The sequence below is a fragment of the Schistocerca piceifrons genome, chromosome 9 (assembly GCF_021461385.2).
Source record: "Schistocerca piceifrons isolate TAMUIC-IGC-003096 chromosome 9, iqSchPice1.1, whole genome shotgun sequence".
Lineage (NCBI taxonomy): Eukaryota > Metazoa > Arthropoda > Insecta > Orthoptera > Acrididae > Schistocerca > Schistocerca piceifrons.
The window spans coordinates 27,572,524-27,588,303 of record NC_060146.1 but is presented as its reverse complement, the minus strand read 5'-3'; the positions used below and the strand labels follow the sequence as shown (position 1 = coordinate 27,588,303).

Here is a 15,780-nt window from a genome sequence, read left to right as displayed (position 1 = left end):
ATCGCCTCTACATGAATAATTATTATAACGGTGTAGAACCTGCACAGACGTTAGTTCAAAAGAAAATTCGAGTTTGTGGAACGGTATGGCACAATAGAGGATTTCCGGAGAAATTAAAGCGCGCAAAAGAGAATTTGTTTGACGCTTGCCATCAACGGGAAGCCGGCGACAAGCCAAGTAATCCGAATTAGCGCTGCCGCCGCTAAGCGAATAAACTGGTACGAGACGTGCGGACGGCAAAGTGTTGCAAACGTGACACAAAACTGACTATGACTCTCCTGTAGTAGCGCAAAGTGCAGGGTAAAGTAAGTCATGAACCTGCTGGAGTTGACAGCAAACAAATGTAAACACGAGGAGAACGCACACCCGTCACTACTGCTCTACTGGCTTCGGTTCTGCACAAACCTGCTGCTCCACGTCGGTGTACACTGCACCCACAAATCTTCAACTAAAGACGGCTGAGTGAATGACCCCGGTGTTTTCGTTTGTTTACTGTCAGCTCCAGCAAGTGGACGAGTTATATTGCGAACTATGCGCTAGTCCAGGAGAGTCAAATCAGTTTTACGCTACGTTTTTAACATCTTTTAGTAACGTCGTGTTTACTTGAATGAATAATATAATACGTTTGTGAACAGGGCTTGAGGAAAGGAAGTGGATTACGGAACACAAAATATATGGGGCGCTATTTAAAAAGATGTACAGCTGTTCATATCTTCGAAACGAAGTTAAAGAAAGACAATCATGCGGTTAATGTCTCCCAGGTAGCTAAACCACTTTTTCTTTTGACACTTTTTTTATTTAGTTTCCGGACAATTATTTGGGGTGCTCAAGTGCTGTACGCAGGTCAGCCAGAGCATTATGACCCCCGACCTACCGTCGATATAATCCCGTGCAGGCTCATGGCGCCGTCTCCTGGCGAGGAATGAATGCTGGTCAGGCAGACACACGGCACACACGTAGTGCCAGTGAGCATGTCGTCTCTATGTAGAATGGGGGAGGCGCGCAGCCTGTGTGTTTGACTGAGCGCAGGTTGTGATGGCCCACACGATGGCCGTGAGTATTTCGAGAACTGTGCGACTTGCCGGGTGTTCGAGTCGTTGACTACACAGCACGGCGGCTCGATTTCACCACTACAAACGCTCGGTGTTGCTCACAGGAGAAGCTCCCCGACAGCGAACCACCGAAACGAACGACACAACATTAACGGACGTGGCTCGGGTACTTAACACACCACTCAACGTTGACGTCCTGGGTCGGTGAGCCAAGAAGCTCGTAGCGATCGGACAGCTCCACACACGCTCCGACACTGCGCAGGGACAGCCAGCGGACCCAGCAGACTGCACCGCATGGAGATCCTCCCTGGTCCCCACCAACCGACCGACTACCCTCAGAATGCGGACAACATCTAAAATAGTGGAAGTAACGCCAACTACGGACACACCCTGACAAAAACTTGCACGAAGACCTGAACGATACCCGACAATAACTAAGCACACACGAAGACAAATCGGGAGTCGACGCGCACGCACACACACACACACACACACACACTCACACACACACCCGACTCATGAACGATCGGCGAACCAAGACTCGTCTTCCAGTGGGACGACCGACCGACGATCCACCAAGACCGTGGCCCGGCTCAAGTGATGCGTGGCGGCAATGGTCTGGCGAGCCATGTGGACGCAGACCTCACTGCTGCTCCAACTCCCCGACTGCACCAGTGCCGCATTGCAACTCCCCGACAGGCAGGTCCGGACTGCGCTGCAGACACGTTCCAACTGACTGGCAGACCCGAACTCGCGACCCGAACTGGTTTACGACAGACAACAACCGAGAAGTAATAGCAGTCGAGCAAAGATACTTCGAGAGGGGTTATATTGGTACGCGCTGCTAGCGCCGCTCGCAGTCAGGCAAAGCAGCAACTCAGTGGCACCAGTCATTTAAGTTAACGCAGTGAGGTGGAAGTAGGTTAGAAACAGGGGGGTAAAATACACGATGGTGGGAACAACAGCCACGCTCAGCTCAGTGGGATTGGGTGGCAAGCGCTCATCACAGATGTCAGATATTGTAGGCTGGGCACACCGGTAAAAAAGCACGGGTGACGAACTAAAATTATACTGGGCAGAGCACAAGTGTGTCTAAACACACAGTGCACTGAACACTCCTAACTATGGGTCTCCATAGCTGACGGCCTGTGCATGTGCCAATGTTAGTGCGTGACATCGGCAACTACGACTGAAATAGCCACCTGACCATCGGCACTGGACGTTGCAGTGGCAAAGCGTTGCATGATCTGATGAATCCTGATAGCTTCTTCATCACGCCGAAGGGAGGACGCGAATCTGTAGCCTTCCAGGGAAACAGCTCCTCGACATCGGTGCCGAGGACGGAGGGAAGCTGGCGACAGTTCCATTACCCTCTGAGGAACATTCATGTGGCACCCGTGGGTCCAGTGGGGCTCTTGCAAGGCACCGTGGTGGCCAAGTCGTATCCTACACTGGTTCCAGATCATGTACTCTTCGCTCGACGTCCATGTTTCCCGACGGTAGCATCATTTTCAAAGAAGAGAATGGCCATCTCACAAGGCCGGGAGTGTGAGGGAGTGGTTCGAGGAACCCAGTGGTGAGAGTTCCAGTTGTGCTGACTTCCCAGCTAGCCAGACTTAAACCCAATCGTACACAATTGGGTGTGTGACTGAACATGGCGTCAGAGTTCATAGCCCCATCCCCGGAATTTAAGGAAATTAGGTGAGCTGTCTGTGCAGATGAGGTGCCAACTCCCTCCAGGGACCTGCGAAGGCCTCATTGTTTCCATACCATGACGTGTCAATGCTGTCATCCAAGCCAAAGGTGGACATACCAGCTATTAGCTAGGTAGTCATAATGTTCTGACTGATCGGTGTATATATGTAGTCTGGCGTGAGCCCTTTATGCAGGTGCTGAACAGAGATGAAGAGAGACAGTCCGAACAAGGAAGAGACTCTGAAGATGAACACGATCTCAAAATTGTAGAAAATATGATTAACTCAGAGTCACCTTTAGAGGAAGAGAACAACCAAGTAGCTAAAAAATAGAAGGTCCCCAAAGGCCTATAACATTGCACCGGAGCTTCTGACCACTGACCCAGGCACAGCCAGTGATATTGCTCACTATCTTTTGATAAGGACTCGTACTTGCAGAGCGTGCCACAGCAGTGTAGAGAATTACTTCTCATCAAATTGCCAAAAAAGAAGATGGGGACATCACCAGCTGCCGTAATCGGAGGGGATCAACTTGCTTACGATTCGAAGCGAAGTGTTGCAACAGATGATCCTTTATAGACTCAATGTGCAAGTTGAAATGCAGGCAAGAAAGGATGGTGCCAGTTTTATTTTAGATGTAACCGTTCTTTTGCAGATCAAATGAAAACGCTTAGAATCATTCTCGAATAAACACATGAATTTATTACTAGGCTTTATATGCTTTTTGTAGACTTTGAAACGACCCTCGACTCCATTGAAAGAACTCATATGCGGAAATCTTTGAAAAGTACGCGATACCAGAGAAGATAGTAAAGGTTATCGTAGAGGTCTACAGTAACTACATTGCTGACTCATCCAAGAGGTTAAAGTTATAAAATCTTTCTAAGTTAAGCCTGGAGTTCGCCAAGGATGAGTTTTAGCTCGGACCTTTCCTTTATTGGTGCCAGATGAAGTGGTGGTGAAGAAGAGTAGGATATAAAGGGAACTGACTAAGCGATTGGAAGATCTTGACTTTCTGACGATATCTGCCTCTTCTCGCAGAAGTGAATGCCGTCAAGACGGAGGTTATGAAAATCAATACAAGAGATACGAGTAAGCTGAGACCACATTAAAAAAAGTAAAGTACGTTGGAAGTGTAGCTATTGAAGACGAGGAGCAGCTGCTGATGTTAGAGCAAGAATCCGAAAGGCGAATGGGGCCATCATGCAGTTGTATCCATTACGGAGAACAAGAGAGATTTCCATAACAACCAGACTTGGAATATTTGCCACGGACGTGAAAGCTGTGCTGCTACACAGATGTGAAAGACGGAACGCTACCTCGACCAGCGCAAGTCTTTGGAAGTCTTCCCGGATAGATGTTTCTGGAAACTTCTTTAAATCTTTTGGTCAAATTTTTTATCCAATGAAGACCTTTGGAATCGAACGATAGAAGAACCTGTCGCCATCCAAATCAAGGGAAGCAAGTGTAGCTGGATCGGACGCACGCTCCGAAAAAGGTAGGATACTGTAGACAGACAGACTCTCTGCTCGAACCCACAGTGTGAAAGGAAACTAGGAAGACCAAGGACATCACGAAGGAAGACAGTGCAGGAAGAAGCCAAAGCAGAGCAAAACGTTTACAGAGTTGAAGAGCTCGGCATAAAAGCAACAGGAAATAAGCCACAAGGCAAAGATATATACGTGGAGGGTGATTCAGGTAAGTTGCTAATATCAGTTTTTCCTTAACCGTTTCAGATATCGTATTTCTGTTTTCACCCAAACTGTTTGTGAAAAAGTCCTCAGTAAGTGACTTACAGCCACTATTGATCACTATTTTAATTACAGATATTCAGGGTGCGTCAGCTGCCCCTACTGATGTCGTTTTATGCAACTCGCAGTGCTGTAGCTGGCCTTCATAGACCATGCGCGAGATTTTCATATTCTGTCACTCGGCACGCACAAACTATTAGTCTTACAGAAAAAAAATGAGCAGGATATTTTTCTAGCGAATTTAATTTAGTTAAATTTTATACCAGGTTACGTTTTCGCTAGTTATTCAAGAAAAACGTAGAAAAGTGACCCTCAAACGCATTTCTGCTCTCACACGCATTCCTCACGAGTCATGATTTCGAGTATGTTGTTCGTGGCACTCCCTCCTACCACTGAACAAAAATCTCCGAATTATTCCCAATATTCGACGTTTTTTGGTCTCTACTGGTTAGGCTACTACGCCTCCAGCATAGTGGGCTACTTCGTTCACATTATTAATTTAAACATGCCCGAGAGGGTAAAGAACGGAAAACGACTTTTGTAAACATTACGTTAAAACTAATTACGGTGGCAGTTCGATCCAACCTTAACCCTGTAAGCACAGTACTTTCGTAGTCAGAAGCCTTGACGAATACAACGGCATAATTGTGTGTTTTATGCTGTTAAAATTCACAACACGTCAATATTTGTACAATGGTAGGAGAGAGTACCATGAACAACGTACTATAGTTCAATTCTTTTATCTTGGCGGCTCGCGCATGCCCGCCCAGACGCGGGATATTGCTACGTTGCCAGTTGCACGCGCCAAGAGAAGCAGCGCCATAGTATAGCATAGTTCGCAAACTTACGTTTAGGGGGCTGCGCGCAGTTTGTGAAATAAAGCCACTACAGCCGCATTAACCCATTCGCTGCTACAGAGACGTGCTCCCCGCATTCCGCGCTGTGCGCGATTTTGTCGTCACTGCACTGCTCGCCTGTGCAGACACATGGTGTTCCGACTGCTTTGACACACGTATCATTCGATTTCACAAAAACTATTTGGCCCAAAAATTTGATTTTTACACATCTTCTTGACTGATACCTTCCCCCCTTAAATGACTTAATTTTGTTTCGATTTACAACGCAGTCATTCTGCAGCATTAAATGTAGTAAACCATTGTACGAAATTTTGAAGAGTTTGCAGAGGTAAAAGTCCATAGCGTAAACTTTCCGTATGGTCGATTTTAGTTGCCACTAGAAATTTCAAAAAATTACATTCAAACGAATAAAATTCATGAAGTAAGACACTTCGATATTGTTTTCAAACAAAGAAAATATTAAGCACCATATAAGGTTTGAACTCAAAACTTTTCACTTAGCATCCAAACACTTTAACCATTATGCTAACGCAGCTCGTCATTCAATTGACCTACCGGAGGAATTAAAATAGCACGCAAAATACCGACAAACACTGTTGGTATGACTATGAATTACGTTTCGTCGACGTACAATAGGAAATAAACTATTATTGCTGTTCTTTATATGTGAAAAAGCGGTTAGTGAGAATGATACAAACACCTTTGCTTGCTATCACATGAATTAGGATGCTTATTGCTTGTTTGGTTTAATTAATTAATAAAATATGAAGCAATTGGTATAAAGAATGCTTTTTCCAAACTTTCTATAAAAGAAATTCTGCTATCAAGAGATTGCTTTTGTTCAGTTACTTTATTTATGATTGAACGTTTCTAAAACTAAAGACACTCGTCCGTGCTCTCCACTGCAGCCGAGCTCTGGCAACGTCGTTCTCTGTTCATTGGCTGACTGTGTTTTGTGACGTCCGATGCGCAGAACGAACCTAAACTCGTCCGCCGTCGTAAATGACGCGCACTTTAGAAATCCTGACTGGTAGGGCCCAATGGGGGAGTCCGGCTGTGTTGGAAGGCCACTCGAGTCACTCGAAAACGGCGTAGCGAAAACGTACCCCAGTACAAAACGTTACTGCATTAAATTGCCTAAAAAAAGATCCCAGTTATTTTTTTCTGCAGGGTGCATAGAGAGCGAGAGAACATAAAAATCTTGGGCGTGGTTTATGAAGGCCAGCTATAACATCGCAGGTTGCATAAAACGACAGTGGTATTGCAGCTGAATCTCCCTCTATAGTTATTTCTTTCATTTTTTTCTACTGTCGATATTTCTAAAAGAGGCAAATTGAATGGTGTTTCATTGTTCAAAATCCGATTAGTATTTTCAAAGAAATTACACGTTGCTATTAATATTTCTGTAATTAATTTCTCACAGTTTATTTGGGTGAAAGCAGAATTAGGATATCTTAAACACTCAGGAAGTAAACAGCGAAAGTGAATTACCCTATTCACAATAGTCCTTAAAAATAAGGTGCACAGTTAAAATCTTTTTGATGTTTCCATCACACTAACACGTACCAGCCATCGGCAGAACGGCCCCCAACAGCACAGGATCCTCTGTCGGCGCGCTCTGAAATGTTCCATACCGACCACGATGTGTGTTTCGTGAGCCAGTGCCTGGTGGATCTTGGTAGCAGTCAGGGCTACCGTTTTCTTGTCTGGTGGTCTCACCCACGCCGGGTTACAGGCGGTCACGTAATTCCGAACATCTTCCACGCTGTCGAACTTGAGCCCGGTGGTCACCGCCCCGCAGCCAGTCACTTCGTCCCTGACGTAGTCGTCGACGAGTGCCCGCCACTCGCTCCAGTCGCTCGTCAGGCACACGCTCTGCCCGTTCATCCACTCCCTGACGCTCCTGCACAGACTGTCGCAGATGCGGCCGCACAGGTCTCCGGCTCCCAGCAGCTCCTCCAGTTCCCCGTAAATGTCGCCGGCGATCTCCTCGCTGTTCCTCTGCCCGCACAGCACGTAGAAGCGCTCCGCGAAGCCGGCGTCCCCGCGCACCGCCCTCCACACCTGCTCGTCGGCCGGGTCGAGCCTGTAGAGACAGCCGCCAGTCCGCAGCAGCTCCGCCCCCGGGACGCCGGCCTCGGCCTGCCTCACGAACATGCCGTCGCAGCTGTCGGCCAGACGCGCGTTCGTCAGCAACACGAGTGCGAGCCCCTCCATCTTCAGCGAGCCGCTTATCTTCCTGTAGGAGGCGTGGTACTTGGCGAGCCCAAAGTCGCAGTTGGGGGCCTCGGACAGCCACGTGTTCCGGTGGACGACCTTGGCCCGCTCGGAAGTCTTGTGCTTGAGCTGGACGAGCAGACCTCGCGCCTCGGGGTGCCCCTGGGGACGCCACACCAGGACCAGGTCGTCGAACTTCCCCGCATCGTCGTTGTTGGAGGACAACTGGAAGTGCAGTCGGTGCTTCAGGCAGCGGAGGAACACCAGGGCCAGCACGCGCTCCTCGTACCGGTCCCCCTCTCCCGTGGAGTGGGCGCCCTTGCAGTACTCCAGGCCACCGGACCTGCAACAGACGATTTCATGTTTCTTACTCTCCTAGTTCCACAGGATCAGATCGAGAAACCAAAAAACTCCGTGGTCATGGGACGAGTCAGTACATGAGATTACATTGGAAAATTAATAGGGGGTTTACCTCAAGGATGTTTTGGCTCAATTTCTTTTTAGTCTACGCGTGCGCACGCACGCACGCACACACACACACACATACACACACACACACACACACACACACACACACACACACACACACACACACGCGCGCGCGCGCGCGCGCGCGCGCGCGCGACTTATCAAAAACATCTACAAGACAATTCATTTGTGCTGATGAAGTTCATCTGGTAGTCCAATGTTATCTGCTGGTACAAAAGTACTGGAAGTACACTTCAAGAAATGGTTCAAATGGCTCTGAGCACTATGGGACTTAACTTCTAAGATCATCAGTCCCCTAGAACTTAGAACTACTTAAACCTAACTAACCTAAGGACAGCACACACATCCATGCCCGAGGCAGAATTCGAACCTGCGACCGTAGCGGTCGCGCGGTTGCAGACTGTAGCGCCTAGAACCGCTCGTCCACTCTGGTCGGCTTCAAGAAGTGGTGCAGCGGACAGGCAAATTACAGACCAGAAGTCAGATTCAGAAGACAGTCCTGCCATACTGCATTACACCAATAAACCTAGGAATAACATTTGACAGAGCTCTAACTTACAAGTGGCATGTTGCAGATCTAGCTCCACAGTTAAACCGAGAAACAACATCCTTCAAAAACTTTCTGAGGCCCCGTGGGAAGTTACTGCTCAAGTTTTACGCCTTGCTCCTGTCATACTGTGTTTCTGATTAATCCTGTTCGACCTGGATCAATAGAGCTCATGCTAAGAAGATAGATGTGTTACTCAGTCAGGCAATGTGAATAATTATAGCATGTATTCGGAATACTCCATGGCATCCTGTACTCACCAATATTCCATCTCCAGCTCCAAGGGGATCAGAAACTCTCCTGAAGGTCACGCACAACATTCAACCACAATACAGTGGGAGCAGTCATCAATAGTGACCAAACGTCTTGTTGAGAATCCTTCCCTCTGGATACGAGAATTCGATCTCACCAGGCGTCAGTGGGGGATAATGAGCAGAATTCAAACTGCACCAGACACGTGAGGTTACGTATTGTACAAGTGGGAGATGACTAGTTCTGCAAATTGTGAGCGCGGTGCCTCCTTACAGTCAGTCCACTATATTGTTATTGAGTGTCCTCTTGAACCATATAGAGGAACGATAATGCACATTCACTACGAATTGGATGAACCGATGTAGTGGGTCAGTGAATTAGATCTGGAGATGCAACATTGAACAAGGTTATGGATGTGCACATTTATATATATATATATATATATATATATATATATATATATATATATATATATTCGTTATACGATAAATAAATATATATTAAATAAAATTTACATCAATCGTATGCAGACGACTAACTGCTGAATATGTATTACCATTATCAGCAATGGACTTCATGACAGAACAGAATGAGTGAGACATGAAGGAATTCTTCAATTTAGACTAGAAAAAATTGTTTATTCTTCCGGCGGGTTACTGAAAACAGATGCAGCGGAATACTGCACGACTTTCTGCACAGGACTGGAGGAAGTGCGGTCCAAAGGCAGGTCGCGATTCTGCCCAGTCTTAATAGAGCGAAAACTGCAAATTCTTGGAAATAAGTTCACATTGTTAATAACAAACGTTATTAATCCTAGATTACTAAACTCTCGGAAAATACACGATTTCAGTTGATACTAGTTCACTGTGTAACTAAGCTGTTTCTACGGGTTATTACGTTGAGATTAGGATCGCCAAAGGATTTAACCATACAACTAATCAAAGGTTTGGCCGAGTCGGAAAATAAATTAATTTGTTCACAGACCAAAAACTCATAAAAATGCATACGTTGTGATGTCACTCATAGGGGATGCGATGTAATTAATAGTATTGCCCGTGCACTGTTGACGAGAATCAAACATTTAAAATAAAATAGAAAATGCATGAACACTGTGCATAAGATCAGCTCCCAGCAACGCATCTGAAAATAAGACTTAATCTAAAGCATTTGTTTTAAAATAAAAGGGGAAACTAATCACTGGACCTGTGCGTAAGGAACCGCGTTGTATGTGCTAACGGGAAAGCTATGAGGTGAGTGGCTTAGGTGCAAAAACGTAACCTCGGAATACAAGAGAAAATTGTGGATAAAATCATTTGTTCCTAAGCTATGGATGAGAGACATGTACACAATTCCTCATAACATTAATTCCTAAAACATTAAAGAAAAGCATCGATACATTCACCGTTATAATCTACACCTAAAATCATTGGTGTGAATCATTCATACAACTGCTGTTGCCTGATAACTGATCGCAATAACTCCTGAAAAGGTACACGTTTCGCAGTAAACCCGCGTGCCCACGTGGTTTGTGGCGACGCAATTTCTAGGTATCGTGGCCAAGTTGCAACAATATCACATCTCACAATCATAACAGTTGTTGTTGTTGTGGTCTTCGGTCCTGAGACTGGTTTGATGCAGTTCTCCATGCTACTCAATCCTGTGCAAGCTTCTTCATCTCCCAGTACCTATTGCAACCTACATCCTTTTGAATCTGCTTAGTGTATTCATCTCTTGGTCTCCCTCTACGATTTCTACCCTCCACACTGCCCTCCAATAGTAAATTGGTGATTCCTTGATGCCTTCCAACATGTCCTGTCAACCGATCCCTTCTTCTAGTCAAGTTGTGCCACAAATTTCTCTTCTCCCCAACCCTATTCAATACCTCCTCATTAGTTATGTGATCTACCCATCTAAACTTTAACATTCTTCTGTAGCACCACATTTCGAAAACTTCTATTCCCTTCTTGTCTAAACTATTTATTGTCCACGTTTCACTTCCATACATGGCTACACTCCATACAAATACCTTCAGAAACGACTTCCTGACACTTAAATCTATACTCGATGTTAACAAATTTCTCTTCTTCAGAAACGCTTTCCTTGCCATTGCCAGTCTACATTTTATATCCTCCCTACTTCGACCATCATCAGTTATTTTGCTCCCCAAATGGCAAAACTCCTTTACTACTTTAAGTGTCTCATTTCCTAATCTAATTCCCTCAGCATCAGCTGACTTAATTCGAATATACTCCATTATCCTCGTTTTGCTTTTGTTGATGTTCATCTTATATCCTCCTTTCAAGACACTGTCCATTCCGTTCAACTGCTCTTCCAAGTCCTTTGCTGTCTCTGACAGAATTACAATGTCATCGGCAAACCTCAAAGTTTTTATTTCTTCTCCATGGATTTTAATACCTACTCTAAATTTTTCTTTTGTTTCCTTCACTCTTTGCTCAATATACAGATTGAATAACATCGGGGAGAGGCTACAACCCTGTCTCTCTCCTTTCCCAACCACTGTTTCCCTTTCATGTCCCTCGACCCTTTTTAACTGCCATCTGGTTCCTGTACAAATTGTAAATAGCCTTTCGCTCCCTGTATTTTACCCCCGTCACCTTCAGAATTCGAAGGAGTGTATTCCACTCAACATTGTCAAAAGCTTTCTCTAAGTCTACAAATGCTAGAAACGTAGGTTTGCCTTTCCATAATCTAGCTTCTAAGATAAGTCGTAGGGTCAGTATTGCCTCACGTGTTCGCGTTAGTATTTTGCAGCTGTGGCTTATTAAACTGATTGTTCGGTAATTTTTACATCTGTCAACACCTGCTTTCTTTGGGATTGGAATTATTATATTCTTCTTGAAGTCTGAGGGTATTTCGCCTGTCTCATACATCGTGCTCACCACATGTTAGAGTTTTGTCAGGACTGGCTCTCCCAAGGCTGTCAGTAGTTCTAATGGAATGTTGTCTACTCCCGGGGCCTTGTTTCAAGTCAGGTCTTCCAGTGCTCTGTCAAACTCTTCACGCAGTATCATATCTCCCATTTCATCTTCATCTACACCCTCTTCCATTTCCATAATATTGTCCTCAAGTACATCGCCCTTGTATAGACCCTCTATATACTCCTTCCACCCTTCTGCTTTCCCTTCTTTGCTTAGAACTGGGTTTCCATCTGCGCTCTTGATATTCATACAAGTGGTTCTCTTTCCTCCAAAGGTCTCTTTAATTTTCCTGTAGGCTGTATCTATCTTACCCCTAGTGAGATAAGCCTCTACATCCTTACATTTCTCCTCTAGCCATTCCTGCTTAGCCATTTTGCACTTCCTGTCGACCTCATTTTTGAGACGGTTGTATTCCTTTTTGCCTGCTTCATTTACTGCATTTTTATATTTTCTCCTTTCAACAATTAAATTCAATATTTCTTCTGTTACCCATGGAGTTCTACTAGCCCTCATCTTTTTACCTACTTGGTCCTCTGCTGCCTTCACTACTTCATCCCTCAAAGCTACCCATTCTTCTTCTACTGTATTTCTTTCCCCCATTCCTGTCAATTGTTCCGTTATGCTTCCCCTGAAACTCTGTACACCCTCAGGCTTAGTTAGTTTATCCAGGTCCCATCTCCTTAAATTTCCACCTTTTTGCAGTATCTTCAGTTTTAATCTACAGTTCATAACCAATAGATTGTGGTCAGAGTCCACATCTGCCTCTGGAAATGTCTTACAATTAAAAACCTGGTTCCTAAATCTCTGTCTTACCATTATACAGTCCTGGAAATTGAAATAAGAACACCGTGAATTCATTGTCCCAGGAAGGGGAAACTTTATTGACCCATTCCTGGGGTCAGATACATCACATGATCACACTGACAGAACCACAGGCACATAGACACAGGCAACAGAGCATGCACAATGTCGGCACTAGTACAGTGTATATCCACCTTTCGCAGCAATGCAGGCTGCTATTCTCCCATGGAGACGATCGTAGAGATGCTGAATGTAGTCCTGTGGAACGGCTTGCCATGCCATTTCCACCTGGCGCCTCAGTTGGACCAGCGTTCGTGCTGGACGTGCAGACCGCGTGAGACGACGCTTCATCCAGTCCCAAACATGCTCAATGGGGGACAGATCCGGAGATCTTGGTGGCCAGGGTAGTTGACTTACACCTTCTAGAGCACGTTGGGTGGCACGGGATACATGCGGACGTGCATTGTCCTGTTGGAACAGCAAGTTCCCTTGCCGGTCTAGGAATGGTAGAACGATGGGTTCGATGACGGTTTGGATGTACCGTGCACTATTCAGTGTCCCCTCGACGATCACCAGTGGTGTACGGCCAGTGTAGGAGATCGCTCCCCACACCATGATGCCGGGTGTTGGCCCTGTGTGCCTCGGTCGTATGCAGTCCTGATTGTGGCGCTCACCTGCACGGCGCCAAACACGCATACGACCATCATTGGCACCAAGGCAGAAGCGACTCTCATCGCTGAAGACGACACGTCTCCATTCGTCCCTCCATTCACGGCTGTCGCGACGCCACTGGAGGCGGGCTGCACGATGTTGGGGCGTGAGCGGAAGACGGCCTAACGGTGTGCGGGACCGTAGCCAGCTTCATGGAGACGGTTGCGAATGGTCCTCGCCGATACCCCAGGAGCAACAGTGTCCCTAATTTGCTGGGAAGTGGCGGTGCGGTCCCCTACAGCACTGCGTAGGATCCTACGGTCTTGGCGTGCATCCGTGCGTCGCTGCGGTCCGGTCCCAGGTCGACGGGCACGTGCACCTTCCGCCGACCACTGGCGACAACATCGATGTGGAGACCTCACGCCCCACGTGTTGAGCAATTCGGCGGTACGTCCACCCGGCCTCCCGCATGCCCACTATACGCCCTCGCTCAAAGTCCGTCAACTGCACATACGGTTCACGTCCACGCTGTCGCGGCATGCTACCAGTGTTAAAGACTGCGATGGAGCTCCGTATGCCACGGCAAACTGGCTGACACTGACGGCGGCGGTGCACAAATGCTGCGCAGCTAGCGCCATTCGACGGCCAACACCGCGGTTCCTGGTGTGTCCGCTGTGCCGTGCGTGTGATCATTGCTTGTACAGCCCTCTCGCAGTGTCCGGAGCAAGTATGGTGGGTCTGACACACCGGTGTCAATGTGTTCTTTTTTCCATTTCCAGGAGTGTATAATCTACCTGAAACCTGTCAGTATCTCCAGGCTTCTTCCATGTATACAACCTTCTTTTATGATTCTTGAACCAAGTGTTAGCTATGATTAAGTTGTGCTCTGTGCAAAATTCTACCAGGCGGCTTCCTCTTTCATTTCTTAGCCCCAATCCATATTTACCTATTACGTTTTCTTCTCTCCCCTTTCCTATTACCTAATTCCTGTCACCCATGGCTATTAAATTTTCGTGTCCCTTCACTATCTGAATAATTTCTTTGATTTCATCATACATTTCTTCAATTTCTTCGTCATCTGCAGAGCTAGTTGGCATATAAACTTGTACTACTGTAGTAGGCGTGGGCTTCGAGTCTGTATTGGCCACAATAATGCGTTCACTATGCTGTTTGTAGTAGCTTACCCACACTCCTATTTTTTTATTCATTATTAAACCTACTTCTGCATTGCCCCTATCTGATTTCGTATTTATAATCATGTATTCGCCTGACCAAAAGTCTTGTTCCTCCTGCCTCCGAACTTCACTAATTCCCACTATATCTAACTTTAAACTATCCATTTCCGTTTTTAAATTTTCTAACCTACCTGCCCGATTAAGGGATCTGACATTCCACGCTCCGATCCGTAGAACGCCAGTTTTCTTTCTCCTGATAACGACGTCCTCCTGAGTAGTCCCCGCCCGGAGATCCGAATGGGGGACTATTTTACCTCCGGAATATTTTACCCGAGAGGACGCCATCATCATTTAACCATACAGTAAAGCTGCATGTCCTCGGGAAAAATTACCACCTGCATCGGCGATAATTGCTTCCAGTCTGGTATGGAACGACCGCTGCACGCGTCCCAGCATTTTAGCGGAGACGTTCGAGCAGGTTGCAGTAATACGAGTACATCGTTGCATATCATCGGGTGTAGTTGGCATGTCCTTATAGGAGCGACTTTCGGCTTTCCCCGCAGAAAACAGTCTACGGGCTTCAAATCCGAGGAATGGGCCGGCCAAGGTACAACTCCTCTGCATTGAATCCAATGATTTGAAAACAATTCGTAAAGACGTCATGCAGTAATTCGTGCACTATGGGCAGGACAGCCATGATCAGAGATTCCTACTAGTCTGCTAGCATCCGTGGAAGATGGTCTGTTAGGACGCTGCGATACCTCGTGCGTTCAGTGTTCCGTCTATGAAAAAAAATAGCCTATGAGCCGATGGCTCACTAACCCACACTACAAATTTATACTTCATGGACGCGGACGATCCACCTGACGAAGTCAACGGGGTCTATCAACTGACCAGTGGTGGACGTTTCGGTGGTTTACTTGGCCATCGTGTGGCTTCATCACTAAACAAGTTACATGATACATCTGGAGTATCCGTCTTAATGCCCGTGCGCAGCAGCTAACACAATTCTCAAAATCGTTTCCATGCAGCTCTCGATGGAGTGGTGATGGAGTGGTGATGGAGCCTGTGCAGACGGACTGCCTCACTCATGCCACTTCCTGACGCGACTGTGAGGGAGATAACGTGTCGATCAGCTGCAACAGCAGCGAGAACATTAATTTGTATCTCTTCTGTCGTCACTTGTTTCCCTCTGTTACGCTATCTAGGTGTTCCACTACTGCTGCCACATAACTGGTTGAAGAGGTTGAAAAATAACTGCCGTTATTGTTGACCCCTATTGAGATATCTTGCAGCTTGCACCGTACAAGAACGAAATGCGTTCTTCCTACACCCTCTGTACACCTTGAGCACGT

General features: G+C 46.4%; 1 protein-coding gene across 1 annotated transcript in view; it reads right to left on the bottom strand.

Moving 5' to 3' along the window:
- LOC124717248 overlaps positions 1-15,780 on the bottom strand; it is a 105,503-nt gene that overhangs the window by 38,403 nt on the left and 51,320 nt on the right. The window contains exon 3 of the mRNA XM_047244049.1: positions 6,921-7,914. Coding sequence (XP_047100005.1) covers positions 6,921-7,914 — 994 coding nt within the window. The remainder of the gene's footprint in view (positions 1-6,920; positions 7,915-15,780) is intronic.